We start from the raw sequence: 20891 nt of genomic DNA, 5'->3' as shown, positions 1-20891 counted from the left end.
ACCACCCTTGTCTGCAGGTTTGATGACCATGTCAGGGTTAGACCTGAGAGAACGGAGTGCCTCAAGTTCAGAGGGGCACTACTAATGCTTTGTCTTTCAACACACTATTAACATATTGTTTGCCTTTGCTCCATGACCTTTTGGTCAGCTATGTGGCCTTGTCCAATCTACACCTTCTCCTTTGTTATCTCTTGCCCCACCCCCACCTCACTTGCTTATAACCTGTGACTTTTCTAATATTTGTTAGTTCCGAAGAAGGGTCACTGGCCCGAAAAGTTAACTCTGCTTCTCTTTTCACAGATGCTGCCAGACCTGCTGAGTGGTTCCAGCATTTCTTGTTTTTATTATAGTAAAGAATAGTCAGTTGGGTTTCAAATAAAGTCATGCATGATCAACCTGAACAGTGAGAGCAGATAAGGGTAATACAGTAGATGTAGTATATTTGGACTTTCAAAAAGCCTTCGCTAAAGTACTGCATAGTAGACTCCTGGCTATGGTCAGAGCAAGTGGAATCGGGGGACAAGGAGAAAAATGGATATCAAGATGGCTACAAATCAGAAATTAGTAGGTGTTACAGGTAGCTTCTCAGCCTGGCAAAGATAGAATGTGGTGTTCCACATGGATCGGTGCTAAGACCAATTTTCACCATTAACAAATTTGAATCAGAAGTACAATTTCAAAATTGGGGGATGACACCAAATTAGGAGGTGTAGTCAATACTGAAGACTGACAAATTACAAGATGATAAACATGCAAAATGGTTGTGTAAATTGGCAAATTAATTTCAATATAGAAACGTGAGAGGTGGTGCATTTTGGTAGTGGAATAAGGAAGCCATCTATGCCTTAGAAAATAAGAATCTAAGTGGGGTACAGTGTTACGACCAGGTGTGAAAGGTGTCTAGGGGTCTTTTCAGCCTTCACCTGGTCTTATTGTAACGGTTTAATTTTAAACAGTGTTTTGAGCTCCCCCTTGGTGAATCCTTGTTCACCACTTTCTAGTTGTAAGGCAAAGAAATGAGCATAAACAGGCTTTCTTAGGTTTAAAGAAGAAAAGTGAAATTTATTAAAACTTGCACTCTAATTAGGTTAGTGCCTACGGATGCACGCTACGTGCCATGCTAGCATGCATACGCGATGCACACATGCAAATAGAGACAGAAAAGAGCAGAAGAAAAAGTAGTGGAGAGGTTTGAGGCAATCTCTGAAGACATTTTTTTAAAACTGTGCTTCAAGCGCACTGTAGGGTCCTTTTGTAGGTAGTCTTGCTTTTCATTGGTGCCCAGTATTCGTCTTAAACCTTGTTCACTGTAGGAGACTTTTCACTTGGGGTTCTTGTGGGTCTTCAGTTTCGTGAGAAAGCGATGAGAGCAGACAGGAGTGAGATCTTTTCAGTCCAGGAGCAAAGAGCTGTGAGTTTTAAAACTCTGGCAAGTTCAAATTCAAAAAACTCCAACTGCCAGTTAGTCATGTGATTGAACTGGTCTGACCAGATCGTCTGTGTATTGGGGGAGCAGGGACTGGGTCATTTGTTGAACACTGTCTGCTAGTATGCAACAAAAAAAAAGGTCTTTCTGGCGAGGGGCCTGCCAATTTCTTGAGATAGGCCCTCTTTTCTTCCGAGCAGCAATTTTAAGTTTTCATGTTCATGTGGCAAAATAATGTGTGCCTCATTCTTGGCAGGTGGGGGCCTGCATGACAACAGATACAAATTATTTTAGGAAGGTCATAGAAACTGTAAACAAAGCACTGGGGTTCATTTCTACTGAGCCAGAAGTGAAAAACTGAAGTTATGTTAAACTTATTTAGGACACTGGAGTACTGTGCACAGTTCTGGTCTCCATTTTATAAAAAACGATATAAAAGCAGAGGAGAAGATGCAAAAAAGATTTACAAGGATGATACCAGAACTAAGAAGTCATACCTATCTGGAAAAACTGAACAGATTGGGGTTCTTTTCTCTGGAAAAGAGAAGACTGAGGAGTGACCTGATAGGGGCCTTTTAAGGGTTTGCTGAGGTAGACTTGTTTCCAACTTTGGAAGAGTCCAAACTAGGTGCAATAAACAATAAATCACCAATAAATCCAAAATGGAATTCAGGAGAAACTTATTTTTAACTAGAATGTGGCACTTTCTACCTAGTGTCGTAGTTGAGTGGATAGCATAAATGTATTTAAGAGAAAGGTAGACTAAAATACACGAGGGAGAAAGGAATGGAGGTTATGATGATGGGTGGGAGGAGGCTGGTGTCGAGCATGAACACTAGCACACGTGAGTTCACTGACCTGTTTCTGTGCTGTATGTTCTTTTGTAATTTTAAATTTGAGGCTTTGGGATGGGGGGAGCCATCCAGCGATGTAGATCAGTGAGAAAACACATGAGTGGAATGGTGTGGGATAGGATACAGGCAGCTCAGTTTTGGATGAGCTGAAGTTTGTGTAGACTGCAAAGTTTGTGAAGTCTTTTTTAATATACAATTTGTTTAAATTCTCCTTTCAGGAATCTTTTCATGTAGCATTTTGCAGAGTGCTCCTAATAAAAAAGCAACTTGGCATTGTTTGGGGTTTTTCAAAAGTTTTTTTCCCCCCCCCCATAATCTTTACTGTTTTACAAACATCTAAGAATCTCCCCTCTTCAAGCCGGAAAGGCTCGGTTCTACACAGGCGAATGGCATCTCTGGAAACCAGAAAGGCCCCAGACAAAAACAGCTCTTCCAGTTGGCACTTCCAAGTGGGGAGAGAAGGAAATTCATAAGGCGAGCTTCGTGCAATACCCCCTGTGTCACTTGTAGCATCTTCAACTAAATTGCCAGATACAAGACCAAACCCCTTAAGCATTATTTGTTAGTTAACAAGTTCTGGGAAAGGACCCGTTGTGTCTTAACATGGCTGCTCCTGATATTTATAATTGGAAATGTACCCAGTAACAGGATCATAGATGTAGATGGTTATTCAACCCGTTATAGTTCATACTTCCAGAGGCGACACCCCCCCCCCCCCCCCCCCAACCCCCCAAACTAGTCATCCCATTGTAGGATCCAGTTGTTTCTTAAATGATTGTAAAATTTTCGCCATCCTGTATGTTGATCACTTTTAGTGTAAACAGCAGATTCCTTGTGTTTCTTTTACTAGTTTGAATCTGTGTCCCATTTTCTACTGATAACTTAGTTTGTAGTAATTTTCTGGATTTGCCTTTGCCACACATAACTCTCTTGTATACACCAATAGGATCACCTCTTAGTCATCTCTCCATTCTGTCAGTCCTTTTGCATAGTGTTAGACCTCTAACACTAGGGATTAGCGTTGTGCCTCTTCACTGAACTGTTTTCAGCATTTGAATGTCTTCCCTGATCTTGATAACCAGAACTGTGTACACTGTGCTTACCAGAACATTATATACAGGTTGAGCATGACTTCCCCGACACCTATGCTGATGTTTTGGCTATATAGTGTTGTATTTTATTTGATTTGTTGATGCTGTTCTGTAGTGGTTGGATACATCAAGTCTATTTTTGCGTCTATTTCAACTTCATCTGTAGATATTGGTATCTCAAGTGTCCAGTGACACCCTTATCATGTCTGTCAATATCTTACAAAACTTGAGACTTCGGGATAAAAATACTAGTTTTCTTGGTTTATTTGTTCTTCGCTCTCTTAGCATGTCATTGATTCTACTTGGATTATTTCTATTTAGGGGAGGACATGTTGGCTATCTTACTATATGAATACTTGAATTAATTCATAATTGTCTATTAACCATCCTTTTTCAGCCTTGTTTGCAAACATTCCTGATTCTGTCACTTTTCGCATTCCCCTTTTACAGAGAACTAAATTTATTTTGTGTGCTAGTATGATTTTTCCAGGTTTCTGCTTCTCTGATCACCTGTTTAACTTGTTTCAGTATATTTCTGTATTCATCCCAGTGTTCTCCATCTCTTTTGTTCATGCTAGCTTTCTGGCATTTTTTTCCCCTTCCTGCTTAATTTACTTTTCATTTAATTTGTAAATTAATTTAGGGTCATGTTTGTTTAGTCCACCTTGCTAACTCCAATTATTTCTTATGCGTGCTCAGCATTTTGACTTTAAAAACATCAGAGATAGGAGCAGGACTAGGCCATTCAGCCCTTCGAACCCGCTCCACCATTCATTGAATACATGGCTGATCCTCAACTTCAACACCATTTTCCTGCACTATCCCTGTAACCCTTGACGTTTTTAATATGTAGAAATCTATTGATCTCAGTCTTGACGTTAGTGGTGCTCAGATTATCATCTGCTCTAGTGTTGAACAAAACTGTTAATCAATTTGCCTAAGCTGTTTTGTTGTTTCTTTTGAAGTTGGGCTTTTTATATCTGGCTTCTCGCTATTTTTGAGTTCCAGATCATGTCAGATTTGAACCATTACGTGGTTACTGTCCCTGTGACTTTTATTTCCTATAAGTTATCTGAGTCACTTAACAATATCCAAATCAATCTGCACTGCCTCTCATGGCTTCCCAGGCATACTGGATCAGATACTATGCAATTTTCATACTATTGGGTATCCCCAATTTATATTTGGTTAAAATTGTTAATAAAATAATTTTCCTGTTATCACGTACCTTTCCAAATCTCTTCTTAAATCAATTTGTCATTCTTTCTGCTGATCTTTAGCATATGCCAAGTATTTCATCCTTTTTTGCATTAAACTTGTTGCACCTGATTAGTTCATTGTGTAATTTTTCACCTCTCAATATCCACCTTCATTAATCTATCTGATGTCTCTAACGTAGTTATACCATCTCCCTTTCTGTCTACTTCTATTTTCTGATCCCACTATACTGTTGCGACCAGGTGAGAAAGGTGTCCAGGGGTCCCTTTTAGCCTTCACCTGGTCGTCTTGTAACAGGGTTTATGTTTTTAAACAGTGTTTTGAGCTCCCCCTTGGTGAATCCTTGTTCATCGCTATCCAATTATAAGGCAAAGAAATGAACACAAACAGGCTGCCTTAGGTTTAAAGAAGAAAAGTGAAATTTATTGAAACTTAAACTCTAATTTGGTTAACACCTTCGGATACATACGCGATACGCACGTGCAAATAGAGACAGAAAAGAGCAGAAGAAAAACCAGAAGTAGAGAGGTTTGAGGCAATATCAGAAGAGTTGCTTGTTACTGTGCTTCGAGCTCACTGTAGTCCTTTTGTACGTAGTGTTGCTTTTCGTTGGGGCCCAGTATTATTCTTCAACCTTGTTCACTAGAAGACTTTTTTTGTCTTGGAGTTCTTGTGTCTTCAATGGGTTTTCAGTTCCGTGAGAAAGAGATGGGAGCAGCCAGGAGAGAGATGCTCAGTCCAGGAGCAAAGAGCTTTCTGAGTTTTAAAACTTATGGCAAGTTCAAATTCAAAAAAACTCCTTTAGCCAGTTAGTCATTAGTCATGTGACTAAACTGGTCTGACCAGGTCTTCTGTGTATTGGGGAAGCGGGGACTGGTTCCTTTGTTCCAACACTGTCTGCTAATATGCAAAATTGGTTTTTCCGGCAAGGGGCCTGGCAATTCCTTGTGATAGGCCCTCCTTTCTTCCCAGCCACAATTTTAAGTTTTAATGCTCATGTGGTGAAATAATGTGTGCCTCATTCTTGGCAGGTGGAGGTCTGCATGACAATACCCTGTATGTTACATTCATTGCCATTAGCTATGTTTCTGACATTGCTACTATATCATAGTTCGTTACAGCACCCAATTCTGGCCCTTTATTATTGATGCTGCAAGTGTTTATATGTATATACGTGTACATGGCCCCACAAAGTCTGTCTATTCTGTCTCTGTTCACGTATGCTTGACTTTAAGTGCTGATATTTCCACACCAGATTGCCAGTTATTTCCATGCTCTGTTTTCTTGGTGAACTCCCCTTCTTTCACAAACAAGTCTATTACAGAACATTGAATCCGCTAACACCTATTCTGTACTAATGCCTTGTCTTTCAACACACCATTAACATATTGTTTGCCTTTGTTCCATGACCTTTTGGTCAGCTATGTGGCCTTGTCCAATCTGCACCTTCTCCTTTGTTATCTCTTGCCCCACCCCCGCCTCACTTGCTTATAACCTGTGACATTTTTAATATGTCAGTTCCGAAGAAGGGTCACTGACCCGAAAGGTTAACTCTGCTTCTCTTTTCACAGATGCTGCCAGACCTGCTGAGTGGTTCCAGCATTTCTTGTTTTTATTTCAGATTTCCAGCATCCGCAGTATTTTGCTTTTATTACAGAACATTATTTTGCATCTGTTATCTTTTGAGGTAGTTATTGCATATGTGACTTCTAAGGCTTCTATATTTTTTCCACGTTTAGTACAATCAACTATTACCATTGGCACTGTTTCATAAGTACTGCTCCAGCTGCAGATAGACAACATGCCATTCTATAGATATTGTCAGTACAATGCATCCCACTTTTCCTGAAGAGCTCTGACTAATCTGTGCCTTTCAATCTGCATATTTATACCAGGTATATTCTCTTTAATACCTTCTGTGACCTTTGTTTCCATTGGCATTATTTGATCTTGCCCGATATCTGTTTTTGGAATCTGAATATCTTCAAGCTCTCTTGCCTTTCTTGCTACTTTTTCTGACCTTCATCTGTCCAATATCCCATTTCCTTGGTTTCCCTTATTACTTGTCTTTCTAGCAACCTGGTTGTTGTGGTTGTCTTTGGTTCTGATTCCTGATGGCTCACTTTTGAGGTCTAATGCCAACTCAGCCATTTCAACCATGGCTATGATGATCAATAAATTGGGCTGTTTTAAGGATATGTCCTGCTTATGACCCTGTGTCCAAATAATGTCGTGCAATTTTTGTGGGGTTTGCAATGTTGCCTGTATCTTGGAGCTTACATGAAATCTGTTTATCCTTTTGTGCTTTTCCTTTTTAAGAAATAGTCCCTGCCTTTTCACCCCTCTGCTATTTAGGCAGTGGAATTCTTATGCAAATTTTCTTGTGTATCTTTGCATTTTTCGAAAAATAGTACAAATCTTTTCACCAATTTTCTTCTCTAAGTAATTGACTGGGCTCCAAGTGATCATTCTTCATGTGCGAGTCTAGATGGTGTCTGTTGGCAAGCTTTTTGACTTTAGATGACATCACATGGCACAGTGGTTAGCACCGCAACCTCACAGCTCCAGCGACCCGGGTTCAATTCTGGGTACTGCCTGTGTGGAATTTGCAAGTTCTCCCTGTGTCTGCGTGGGTTTTCTCCGGGTGCTCCGGTTTCCTCCCACATGCCAAAAGACTTGCAGGTTGGTAGGTAAATTGGCCATTATAAATTGCCCCTAGTATAGGTAGGTGGTAGGGAAATATAGGGACAGGTGGGGATGTGGTAGGAATATGGGATTAGTGTAGGATTAGTAAAAATGGGTGGTTGATGGTTTACACAGACTCGGTGGGCCGAAGGGCCTGTTTCAGTGCTGTATCTCTAAACTAAACTAAACACCTGGTCCTTGTTCAGTTTGGAATTCTTGCTGAGTTTCACCTAGAGCGCTGAGGTGAATGCAACACCCCTACTGCCACCTCAGTAGAGATCAGCTAACTCGGCACAGTCTGGTAATCGATTCCAGGACATTTGTATTCTGTATGTTTCCATTTGCTTAATGAAGCAGTTGTAGATATTTCAGCATTGTAGGATTTTTTTTTCAGTCTTTACATAGCTTAGGCTGTCAAACCTGTGGTGCTGCATATAGCCCTGGAGCCCTGACAACTCAACCCTAGAGCCCAGGAAAATCAGTCGTCTTTGCATTTCTAATTCTTGTTTTGGTTTGTCTTGGGTGCATTTTGTGGGCCTGGTTATTTGGAAAGGACTGTTCTTAGCAGACTGTTGGTACCAGCAACTTGAGCTTACATGCAAATGACTGGAAATATGGAATTAAACTTTAGACATGGCACACAAGACTCCCATGATACTGATTTGTATGTTTGTGAAGATTAAGAAAGTGAATACTTATTGGAAATCATTAGAACCATCAGTTATTTTTTTACGAACCACTCAGAAGCAAGATTGTTGTGTAAGGTGTCGGTATTGCCATAGTGAGTCCATTATTCTTCATGGCACTAATGCTCTGTTAAGAACTGATCTAGCAGCCCTAAACTGGACATCCATGAGGAACTATGACCCATCAGCAGCAGAGCTACATACCATCACCACAACCTGCAACACGGGGATTTTAGATCTTGGGTGTCGACCAGTTAAAGAGTCGTGACACCTGAGCGCGTAATCTTGACTGACACTTCAATGCAGTAGTGAGAGAGTACTACACTGTCGCAGGTGCTGTCCTTTAGCTGAGAAATTAAACCAAGGCCTCATCTGTCCTTTGAGCTAGCTCTACAAGATACCACATTGATGACCAAAGAGCAGGAAGTTCTCTGGGTGTCCTGGTCAAAATTTAGCCCTTGTCCACCGCCACCAAAAACAGATTATTTATCTTAAAAGCAAAATACTGCATAAGCTGGAAATCTAAAATAAAAGCAAAAAGTGCTGGAAATACTCAGCAGGTCTGGCAGCATCTGTGGAGAGAGAAGCAAAGTTGTTGCAGGTTTGTGACATTTCATCAGAACAGGCAAAGGTTAGAAAAGAATTGGGTTTTAAGCAAGTGAAGTGAAGGGGAGGGGGTGGGAGAGAGAACAAAGGGGAAGGTGTTTGATAGGACAGAGGGAGATTAAATAACAAAGCTGTCCTGGGACAAAGGCAAAGAGTGTGTTAATGCTTGTGGTGAAAGACAAAGCATTAGTCCAGAGAGAGTGTTAATAGCAGAATAATGAGCAGCTCTGACTACATGAAAAGCAGGCACATGGTTAAAAAAATAAAATATTGATAAAAGGGCCAGTCATGCTCTGAAGTTATTGAACTCAATGTTCAGTTCGCAAGGCTGTAGAGTGCCTAATTGAAAGATCAGGTGCTGCTCCTCGAGCTTGCGTTGATGTTCACTGGAGCAGGCCAAAGACCGAAATGTTGGCATAAGAGCAAGGGGGCGTGTTGAAATGGCAAGCAACTGGAAGCTTGGGGTCATTCTTTCGGACAGAGTGGAGGTGTTCCGCAAAGCAGCCACCCAATCTGCATTTGGTCTGCACAATGTGGTCTCCTCTACATTGGGAGCAGTGAATACAGTATAGTAAATTGAAAGAAGTACAAGTAAATTGCTACTTCACCTGAAAGGAGTGTTGGGGCCTTGGAATGGTGAGGAGAGAGGAGGTAAAAGGGCAGGTATTACACCTCCTGCGATTGCAGGGGAAGGGGGCGAGATGTTGGGGGTAATGGAGGAGTGGACCAGGGTTTCACGGAGGGAACGATCCCATCAGAATGCTGGCAGGGGAGGGGAAGATGTGTTTGGTAGTGGCATCATGCTGGAGATGGCAGAAGATGATTCTCTAGATGTGGAAGCTGGTGGTTGGAAAGTGAGGACAAGGGGAACCCTGTCGCAGTTCTGGGAGGGAGGGGAAGGGGTGAGGATAGAAGTGTGGGAAATGGGCTGGACAAGATTGAGGGCCCTGTCAACCACAGTGGGGGCAATCCTCGGTTGAGGAAAAAGGAAGACATATCAGAAGCGCTATTGAAGGTTGCATCATCAGAGCAGATGCTTTGGAGATGGAGAAACTGGGAGAATAGAATGGAGTCCTTCCAGGAGGCAGAGTGTAAAGTGTAGTCGAGGTTACTTATCTTGTTGCTCCTGTGGGACTTTGTGCACAAATTGGCTGCTATGTTTTCTAAATTATAGATGATTACATTTCAAAAGTACTTAATTGACTATGAAGTACTTTGGATGTGCTGAGGTCATGAAAGGCACTATATAACTACAAGTTTTTAATTTGCTGCCAACCAAGGTGTTTTCTCTGGTTAGAAAAACAGAAGATGGTACAATCCTGGACAGTTTTACAGGCCCAAAAGACAATTGAGTTGCAGCTGATGCCTCTTAAAAGGCCATAAATATGTCTGATTTTTCTGCTTAACTTATGGGCAATGACAGAAATATAATTTCTTCTATCACTACACAAATTCTATTTTTATTTGTATCTTATTTAGGTTCTTTCTCTACATAGTTTTTTTTCCCCCAGTCAAGTTCCTCCTCCTCTTAAGTTATTTGCTATTTAAGGTATGATTCCACAGACTACCTCCAGTATCTCGATCAAGTGGCAGTTCCTATCTGTGCCTTCATTGTGAGTTTTGACAAGTTATTTTCTTGTGGGAGATACCACAACCAAGCCTGATTCTCCGCCCTGTGTCTTCGTGTGCAAAATCACTGAGGCTAATTGTGGTGCCTCTGCTGCTGGCCCAGTTTTCATTAGCTAACTCAGTGTAGACGTGGTCTGTTTACTTTAGCTGTTCCCTGATTAGAGGGCAAGATGGTGAATGGCTTGATGGTGCATTGAGTTAGATCTAGGACTTTTCAACACTGGACCCTGGGTTCCAGTTAAACCATGACTGCTGGGTTGAGAACTGACTTATTTTACTGTAAGGGTCGTATCTGAAATCAGTTAGATGAGTCTCCTCTTCCAGCCCCACCCCCAAGTGGTTACCCGTGGATAGTGGTTTCCTTTGGTGTTCAATTCTATAGCCACTTAAATTTGCTACGTATATCAATTTCAATGTAGGTCTAGAGGGCATGTTGAAATTTGCAGATGGCACCAACATTGAAAGTTAATTCTTAGAGGACCAAAGGAAACTGCAAAGGGATACTAATAAAATGATGGAAATGGGCTTTAAAAAGTGACAGATGGAATTTGCCATTGTGAGGTGAGGCATTTTAGTTTTTAAAAAAAAGTAACAGCAGTAATTATACTCTGAATAGAAAACTCGGTGTTGTGGAAAAGTGGAGGGACTTGGGATACAGGTTCACAGAACAGTAAAAGAAAAATTATCAATCCAAGGTGTTGCCATTAAAGAGTCAGTAGAATGTAAAAAGCCAAGAAGTGGTAAGCCTCTGTAAAGCCTTAGGACCTTTAGTTAGAGTACTGTGTGCAATATTGAGTCCTTACAGGAAGGCTCTTGAAGGTTGAGAGAAGTTATGGCACAGATTCATTAGGGCTGCTGTCTGGTATGAGGAAACACAAATATAAAAACTTGAAAAATTAGGAGCCTTCATTAGGCCATAACAGATTATGGGATTCTGTAAGAAATATTTCAAACTATGAAAGGATAGGACAGGGTAAATAGAAGCAGACTGTTTACAAGATTAAATGCAAGAGATTTAGAATGGAGTAGAGGTTAATTTGAACTCTTTGCATCTGTGGCAGCTAAGTGGTGATATCGACTAATTGAGTTGAATGGTCTGTTTCAGTGAATTTCTATGTAACTGACTCACCCAGTTTTAAATGTTGTAATAAATCATGCATTTTTAAGAACCAGCCTGTTCATCCTTGAATTAAATTTTCTGTTAAATCTGTAACTGATAAATGTCGCAGATACTCTAATAACCATACCTTTTTGTATAGTCTTTGTTTGAAAGCCTCGCACATGCTTCACGCTATATGTTTGCATTCTCCACAGATTAAATGGACTGTTTTGAGTTTTACTGTGACCTTGTTTTAGGAGCATCTACTTTGGTGATTCTTTTAACCACAGACTTCTGTGCTTTGAACAGTGTGAAATTAAAGTGGCGCAACCCAAGGAAGTCTACAGGCAACAACAGCAACGAGGAGGCAGAGGTGGAGGTGGGTTTGGTGGAAGAGGTCGTGGTAGAGGGGGTAAGTTAATTTCCTGACGAGTGGGTTTTGAACATGAAATGGTTTCTTTACTGGAGCAGTAAAGGAATGCATGGGTAGGTAATTAATCGGTATATCCGATTAACCTTTTCCCACTTGTTCAATGGGGGAGTTCAGTCTGGTTCCGACTGTTTAGATGAGAAACTGTTAAAACGTGTGGTCTTGAAGATTTGTATGACATTACTTTGTTAAACAATATGACTATGAAGAGGTCTTGATCTGTATCCTTTTTAACAATGTGAAGAATCTCTATCTGGTAATCTATATAGCACTTTTCACAACATTGTAGTTAGTGGAGGAGTATGCTAAAAGATGTTGTCCGTACACCAAATCTGTGTCTCAGGGCTTGTGTTTACAAGGAATGGGATTCCCATTTTCCCATCTCATGTAAAAGAGAAGTAATGGAAAAGACTTGAATCACTGGTCGGTCTGTCAGTGATAGCTCAGGAAATTGTTATGCTCATTGGCTATTGACCTGACTCAGCGATGATCCGTGCAGTTTCTCTGTACATAACCCAGGGCTGTCTCCCTGCTCTTATCTATCTTGAACTCTGGTTCAGGATTTTTGGGTAGGTTAGGGATGGGAAGTACTAACAGTAAAATATAGCTCATTATTTTGAACCTGCATAGTATCTTCGTGGGATCATTTTTGTAACAATACAGTAAAATTGCTTCAGGAGAATAGTATTGTGAGGCTGCTGTTGGGAATACTTTATCCTTTTAATTGTCACACAGAAGCATTTTCTGCAATTCTGTCAGATAATTAAAATATTTTTATTGGTCACTACAAATTTCAAATACATATTTACCAAAATGTTACTGGAATTGAAATGTTTCACTTTCTCAAGCAGGTACCTAGATTTTTGTAATGTATCCTCTACATTTTTCCTAAATCTAGGAATATTTGAGAGTCTCTTGTTTTGCCTTGAGGAACATGTCTACACATTTAAACATCTTAGCATTGACAAGTGGCACTCTTAAGTGAACCAGTCACAATGTAAACTGGATTTATTGCATACACAAACAATGTGGTAGCATTGGATTCTCAGGCAGCCTTTCTGTTTCTTCATGTATGATACAGTATAGGTCTCCTGCAGGTTTTCTGGGTTTCAGCATAGGATATGTTGAATAGTGTGTTGCAGGCCTTTTCATTTGTGATGGTTTTAGGTCTCGGGTTTCCTCTTCTAGACATTCTGGGTTATGGTGTGCCTTAGAACAAACTCCAAAGTTGTTTGTATTGCTATCTTTTCTTAGGCCAAAATCAGAACTGGAACCAGGGATACAACAGCTACTGGAATCAAGGTTATAGTAGTTACAACAATGGCTATAGCAATCCAGGTTACAATGGATATGGAGGTTATGATTACTCTGGGTATAACTACAACAACTACGGATATGCTCCAGAATATGATACCTACAATAGTAAGTTACAGCATTTGGCTAAATAGCTGGTAACAGTTTTTGTGAAGTGGTAAGATTTCGGAGACGTGTTAGTAAACTGGTGAAAGGCCTCAAAGGGTATATTTATTTGATATATTACAAAGCAATCAAAGATTTTAAAGAATAAAATTATAGGAGAGGTATTGAAGCTTTGTAACCCCTCTGATGTCTCTTCTGTTTCCCTCGGTGCTGTTAGATAAGCACCATTTTAGTTTTGTTGTTTATTTAACTACCTGAAGTCTGCATGTTATTTCTGATGACACCACATTGGTGTCCTTCAAGGTGCTTCACCTATAGATAGATTGAATTGGCCAGAAAACTTTTGGACCTAAACTTCTGTAAAGGGTTAAGGTAGTGGAACCAGCTTGTTTTATGTTTGAGACATTTTGTTATTACCCGTGATAAGGGGAGTGTTTAGCCAGCTTTTGTCCAGGTAACGGAGCGTTTCCATCTTGGAGAGGAGGAAAAACTAACATTACTCATATCTCCTCGTAGCAAATGTGCCTCCTGATGGTCAATCAAGGAGCGGCATTGATGGTCGTGGAGAAGTCTGCGGCCTGGACTGCCTCACCCTCTCTGCTGAAGGAGGCTGTTTAGAGGCAAGTGGCCAGGTGGGTAACATTATAGGGGTGAAAGAAGAGAATAGGATAAGCTGTAAATCAATGAGCTTTTCCCCGTTTTCTGCAACCTGCAGAGAATCAAATTTTAGTACTAGAACTCGTATTTCTGTCCAGGTATTACTAAGTTAGGCCAAAAGTTGTAATGATTTAAATTTGTAAATGGGCCACTTTGCTGATGTGCTTTGTAATTTTGTGTGTATGTAGATATACAAATTGCATGTTAAACTTGTAAAATCCAATCGCTTTGACAGGTCAGCAGAGCAGCTATGGAAAGGCATCTAGAGGTGCAGGCAGTCACCAGAATAACTACCAACCATACTAAAGAAAAATTGATATAGTTATTTCACTGCAGGTATGTAACAAATTGTGTTGCAGCAAATGGAGGAGAAAACACTTAAGTAATTTGTCAGTGTATGATTTTAGTAATGTAAAATGTCAGATTTTGTAATTTAAATTTTGCATTAAGTACTGAACATCAGGTAACCTTAGTGTTTTCACTTGAAGTGATTGCAGCTTTTTGTAACAGGAGGTGTTAAAGGTCTGAGGGATTAACACATTTTAACAAGTCTGTAAACTTAACAGGTAAAGTACTGCTAATGGGTGCAAATAGAGGACCCAGCAAGACGAAAGAAAAAGTTGCCTTCTAACTGACATTATACCTTGTTTGTACCCGCCAGCGGGAACTTCATTGCAGGACACGTGTCACCCTGACCACACGATTCTCTTGGGGCCGCGCATTGCGGACAGAACGTGAGGTGTGCTCGTGAAAATGCTGCCCTGTGGTATGGTCTCTTCAAACATCATGTATCAACGTTAAAGATAAACTGGAAAACTTCAGCCTTTGTCTTCAATCATCTTTGCATTTATATATATATATATATAACATTGGATAAACATTTCTTACAGGCATTTTTAAAAAAATGTATAATGACTTCTTACTGCATAATTAATTCAGTACTCTTTTATTTGGTAACATCTTGTATTTCAGTTATGGATCTTCAGTGTGGTAATTTATTTAAAAAGTTAAATGTTAATGCTGTTATTTTTTTCTTTGTAGCTCTGTAGTGAAAACTACAAATGATAACCAAACAACATCAAGCAAGCTGTAGTATATTTTGTTTTGGCTGGGCTAAATATGTCAGACTTGATAAAACCAGGTCTGATGTTGCTAGATCTGCTGCAGTAAAATGCTTTCCAGTGCAGCACCTTGAAGTATTGGCCAGTGTGTGTTATAATCTTGTGAAACTTTGTGAATTTCTTCCCTGTTCTAAAACATTTTTACTCTCTTCTAGGTGGAGAAACGGAGGTATAAAACATCAGTGTAGCAGAAGAGCATGTCAAGAGGAAATGTTAAATCTGAAAGCATCTTTGTTTCCCTTTTGGGACTTTTTTGTACCACATTAAATCTGAAATCAACATCTTTTGTGTCCCAAATGTATATAGCATCTAAACATTTTTTATGTTGTAGTTACTTTGCTTTGTACAACTTGAGAAGCGTGTTCCTTTAACTTCTGTGTACTGTGATAGTATATAATAAAGTTGCTACTAACTGGTGATGCAACACTTGTTTGTTGGCGTACCCTGTTGTATGTGATGCATTGCATCTGTTGCTGAAATAAAATTGAGTGTGAATGCTCAAATGTTAATTGTGGTTTTCTACATGACCATGTATTTGATTATTGGATCTTAAGGAAAAAATAGGCTGTTGGTCTGCTGTACATTGAGATGGGGGTGCAGAGTGTCCTTGGCTATACTTAAACTACAGATTTCCTATTGAAATTTAGTTACTTAGCTTCCCATATTATAGATTAGAAATTTTTACACCAGCATAAGCCTGAATGCATATTTGTGCATCCTTTAAAGTGCATACATTGCTCGAATGTGCAAGAGTACTGAAAATTAGTTTATTGGGGTGGGGTTGACTCTTCCTCTGCCACCCTCCCAGAGTAAGTCATCTTTCCATTTCACGCACTGATTTGAAGCCCTTCGGTAGGGCTTGCAATGGCTCTCCTGGAGTCAAGTTTGTGGAATATGATGCTTGTTTACCTTGTTGCCATTAATATTTTTTTGAAGTTTTTTTTTTACTCCTAGTTTCTATAGATATTGCCCTATAAAGGTTGCCAAGTTCACATCCCACATGTGTTGAGATGTTAGCAACCTCATTGGAGTTTAATGAGACTGAAACTGCTATACATTATCAAATTTTAAACCTTGTGATTATAATGGATGCCAAGTTGGCAGGCAGTGAATAGTGGAGTGCCGCACGGATCAGTGCTGGGGCCTTAGATATTTACAATCTATATTAATGACTTGGATGAAGAGACTGAGTAGTGTATCTAAGTTTGCTTATGATACAAAGGTAGGTGGAAAGGTAAGCTGTGGGGAGGACACAGGCTGCAAAGAGATGTCGATCGGTTGAGTGGGCAACAAGATGGCAGATGGAGTATAATGTAGGGAAGTATGAAGTTATTCACTTTGGTTGTAGGTAGAAAAGCAGAATTTTTTTTTTAAAGGTATGCAACTTTAAGTGTTGTTCAGAGACTTGGGTGTGCTTATACCAGGAAAACACAGCATGCAGGTACAGCAAGCAATTAAAGAAAATGGCATTTTGGCATTTATTGCAAGGGGATTGCAGTACAGAAATAAGGAAGTATTACAACTGAATAGGGTTTTGGTGAGACCACATCTGGAGTACTGTGCAGTTTTAGGCTCCGCATTTAAGAAAGGATAAACTTGCATTGAGGCTGTACAGCAAAGGTTCTCTAAATTGGTCCCTGGGATGAGGGGGTTGTCCGATGATAGGCTGAGTAAATTGGGCCTGTATTTGGTGGAGTTTAGAAGAATGAGAGGTGATTTCACTGAAATATACAAAATTCTGAAGGGACTGGATAGGGTTGATGAGATTGTTTCCACTGGTCAAGGAATCTAAAACACGGGGGCACAGTCTCAGGGTAAGGGGCCGATCATTGAGATGAGGAGAAATCACTGAAAGGGTTGTGAATCTTTGGAATTCTCTACTCCAGTGGTTGTGGATGTTCCATCATTGAATACATTTAAGGCTGGGATTACACAGATTTTGGTCTCTGAATCCAAGGGTATGGTGAGTGGGCAGGAAAGTGGAGTTGAATCTGAAGATCAGCCATGATCATATTGCACAGTGGAACAGGCTTGATGGGCCATATGGACTTCTGCTCATATTTCTTGTGTTCTTGGGTCACAATTTTATGTCCAAGAATAGACTTGCATTCTGTTAGGTAAACTTGAATTTTAAAATGGTGGTAAATCATTTGTTCTGGTGAATTGCAATCTGTTCAAGACAATAGTTGGAAGTTTCTTTTTATTTGTTTGTGGGATGTGGACGTTGCTGGCTAGGCCAGCATTTATTGCCCAAAACTAATTGCCCTTGAGAAAGTGGTGGTGAACTGGTGGATTGAAAATTTAAGTATACTGCGCATTCCAAGTTGGGTACCATACTCTACTGGTTTAGATTAACTGAGATTTTGATTTATGGCAACAGACCAAAGTCCATACATTGTAGTTTTTAAAATAGTAACTGATGAGTGGATACAATTGCTATGGAGATGGTGAGCAAAACTTAGTAAGACTGTGTGCATTTAAATTGAGATGGGTGCAAAACATTTATGCAGAGGAGTGGGCACAAATGCCCTCTGCATGAATACATTAATCACAGCATGGTAACTATCATATTCCACAAACATAACCCTAGGAGAGTGGCTAGCCAACAACCTGAAGGCTTCACATCTCTATGAAATGAAATGTGGACTCTTTTTTTTTTTGGGGGGGGGGGGGGGGGGGGGGAGAAAGAGAGAGAGAGAGGAAGAGGCAAGATCATGGAAAAGGTTTATTTAAAAATTAAATTAATTCTGCAACCGGAGGTAATAATTAAATAGCTTTTTACAAGTAGGGCCACAATGCTACAGCAACTTTGCTAACTATTGGATTCTATGCCACAGTAAGAGATACTGAAAGACTTGGAAGATTCAAACAAATTCCTTGTCTATGGCAGACCTGTTAAGTGATTATTTCATTAGTCTACGCTCTTATGGATGATGCACCAATTCCAGGTGTGAAATGTACTATAGGTAATAAAATTATAATTATTGGGCCATAATTTGGTGTAGAGGGCAGTGAATGATGTCTCCTATTAGACTTGTAAAGAAGAGCATGAGAGACTGGCAGCTAGTATTAAAGGAAATCCCAAAGTTTTCTATAAGCATTGAATTTAAGGGTGGTAAAAGGAGTGGGGCCAATTAGAGACCAGAAAGGGGATTTACATATGGAGGCAGAGGGCATAGCTGAGGTTTTAAGTGAATACTTTGCATCTGTCTTTACCAAGGAAGATGCAACCCAGGCAATCTTTAAAGAGCAGGTAAGTCAGACACTCGATGGGTTTAAAATTGATAGAGGAAGTATTAGGCTGCCTGAAAAAGTGGATAAAGCACCTGGGCTGGATGGGATGCATCCAAGGATGCTGAAGGAAGTGAGGGTGGAAATTGCGGAGGCGCTAGCCATAATTTTTCAGTCTTAGACTCGGGTGGTGCCAGAGGACTGGAGAATTGCAAATGTTACACCCTTTTTTGAACAAGGATGTAACGATAAGCCCAGCAACTATAGGCCAGACAGTTTAACTTCAGTGGTGGGAAAACTTCTAGAAAAAATAATTTGGGACAAAATCAAGTCACATGGACAAATGTGGGTTAATTAAGGAAAGCCAGCGTGGATTTATTAAGGGAAAATCATGTTTATCTTGCTGGAGTTTTTTGAGGTAACGGAGAGGGTTGATGAGGGCAATGCTGTTGATGTGGCATACATGGACTTTCAAAAGGCATTTGATACAGTGCCACACAACAGTCTTGTGAACAAACTTGTAACTCATGGAATAAAAGGGACAGTAGCAACATGGATACGAAATTGACTGAGTGACAGGAAACAAAGAGTAGAGGTTAATGGATGTTTCTCGGGCTGGAGGAAAGTTTGGAGTGGAGTTCCCCAGGGATCAGTGTTGAGACCCTTGCTTTTCCTGATATATATTAATGACCTAGACCTTGGTGTACAGGGCACAATTTCAAAGTTTGCACATGATACGAAACTTGTAAGCATTGTGAACTGTGAGGAGGATAGTTAAGAACTTCAAAAGGACATAGACAAGTTGGTGGAATGGGCAGACAGGTGGCAGATGAAGTTTGCAGAGAAATGTGAGGTGATTCATTTTTGTAGCAAGAACATGGAGAGACAATATAGAATAAAGGGCACAATTCTAAAGGGGGCGCAGGAGCAGAGGGACCTAGGTGTATATGTACATAAGTCATAGAAGGTGGCAGGACGGGTTGAGAGAGCAGTTGATAAAGCATACAGTATCCTGGGCTTTATTAATAGGCGCATGGAGTACAAGAGCAAGGAAGTTATGTTGAACTTGTATTAGACACTAGTTTGGCCTCAGCTGGAGTATTGTGTCCAATTCTGCACGTCACACTTGAGGAAAGATGTGATGGCATTGGAGAGAGTGCAGAAGAGATTCATGGGAATGGTTCCAGGAATGTGGAATTTCAGTTATGAAGATAGATTGGAGAAGTTAGGACTGTTTTCCTTGGAGAAGAGAAGGCTGAGAGGTGATGTGATAGAGGTATTCAAAATCATGAGGGGTCTGGACAGAGTAGATAGAGAAACTTCCCACTTGTGAAAGGATTGAGAATGAAAGGGCACAGATTTAAAGTATTTGTTAACAGAAGCAAAAGTGTTATGAGGAAAAACTTTTTCAAGCAGCGAGTGGTTAAGATCTGGAATGTGCTGCCTGAGAAAGTGGTGGAGGCAGGTTCAATTGCAACATTCAAAAGGGAACTAGACAGTTATATGAAAAGTAAGAATGTGCAGGATTATGGGGAGAAGGCAAGGGAATGGGACTGATGGAATTTCTCTTTCAGAGAGCCAGTGTGGACACTGCTCTAACAATTCTGTGATATGCCACAGTAAGAGAGATAATTGAGGACAGATTCAAACTGAAAGACTTGGAAGATTCAAACAAATTCCTGGGCTATGGCAGAGCTGTTAAGTGATTACTTCACATTAGTCTACATTTCTGTGGATGGCGCACCAATTCCAGGTGTGGAATGTATTATAGGTAATAAAATTATAACTATTGGGCCATAATTTGGTGTAGAAGGGCAGTGAACGATGTTTCCTATTAGACTTACAATGATATTTTGCATACTAAGTTGCTGAAAGTGTGAATTGCTGATGTTGCAGCTAGGGAAATCTGGGACCTCAGTGAACAGGGCAAGCAACTGTGTCTCAGTTTGAAGGGTTGTGAAATTAACTGCAAAGACTGAGAAGGAAATGTAAATTAGATTGGGTGAATTCTGGAATTATAGAAACTTAAAGCACAGAAGGAAGACATGAGACCCATCATATTTGTGCTGGCTCTTTAAAAGAACAGTTGTGCTTGGTCCAACATCCCTGCTTTTGACCCAATATCAAATCAGGCACAGAAGGACAGGGAAAGTCAGGGTGGATAAAGAGACAGTAAGAGCTTTTTAAAAAATGCTTGTATCTTAAATAGCTCAATAGATTCACGTATTGTTCTCCTAGATTGGAAAGGAGGTCACATAGTTCTGATTTTCAAATCAGAGCCAGGGAAATACAGGCCCATCAGATCATAGGGAAGACGCATGAGGAGGTCTTATGAAATGCTCTTTATGATTACTGGGGAAGAAGGGGTCATTAGAGATACTCAACATTACTTCTGAAAAAGGCTGTGTCTTCCCAACTTGCTTGAGTTTTTTTTGAGGTTATTAGGTTAGTGGACAAAGGTGATCTGGTTGACACTGTCTACCTGGATTATCACAAAACTATTTCATAAAATAGAGGGAATTGGATTGTATGAGTCGAACCATTCAATAGAAATCAAAGGACACCATTCTGTCCTGATACAGATCCCAGGTTAGACCACATCTGGAGTACTGTGTCTATTTTTGGTGATTGATGATATAGTGGCTGTGGAAACGATTCAGACAGCCATAAGAATGAATCCCACCTTAAAGAAACTTTGTGCTTAAGATAGGCTTAAAGAAGAATACTGTGTTGAATTGT

The 20891-nt window shown here is 40.2% G+C and overlaps 1 protein-coding gene across 7 annotated transcripts in view; it reads left to right on the top strand.

Annotated features, from left to right (window-relative positions):
* Positions 1 to 15430, top strand: part of hnrnpdl (heterogeneous nuclear ribonucleoprotein D-like) — a 28146-nt gene extending 12716 nt beyond the window's left edge. For 2 of the 7 annotated variants that reach the window (XM_068038123.1, XM_068038137.1), the window contains exons 5-9: positions 11604 to 11706; positions 12979 to 13146; positions 13660 to 13775; positions 14036 to 14136; positions 15077 to 15430. In XM_068038123.1, the coding sequence (XP_067894224.1) occupies positions 11604 to 11706; positions 12979 to 13146; positions 13660 to 13775; positions 14036 to 14122 (474 nt within the window). In that variant the 3' untranslated portion in view covers positions 14123 to 14136; positions 15077 to 15430. Of the gene's footprint in view, positions 1 to 11603; positions 11707 to 12978; positions 13147 to 13659; positions 13776 to 14035; positions 14137 to 14461; positions 14567 to 15076 lie in introns of all 7 variants that reach the window. The other 5 variants (XR_010975625.1, XR_010975626.1, XM_068038130.1 and 2 more) reach the window with 5 other exon arrangements.
* The last annotated feature ends 5461 nt before the right edge of the window (positions 15431 to 20891 follow it).

Source organism: Heterodontus francisci, chromosome 1 (assembly GCF_036365525.1).
Source record: "Heterodontus francisci isolate sHetFra1 chromosome 1, sHetFra1.hap1, whole genome shotgun sequence".
NCBI classification, from domain to species: domain Eukaryota; kingdom Metazoa; phylum Chordata; class Chondrichthyes; order Heterodontiformes; family Heterodontidae; genus Heterodontus; species Heterodontus francisci.
Note: the sequence above shows the minus strand (reverse complement) of the source record. Positions and strands in the feature narration are given on the sequence as shown.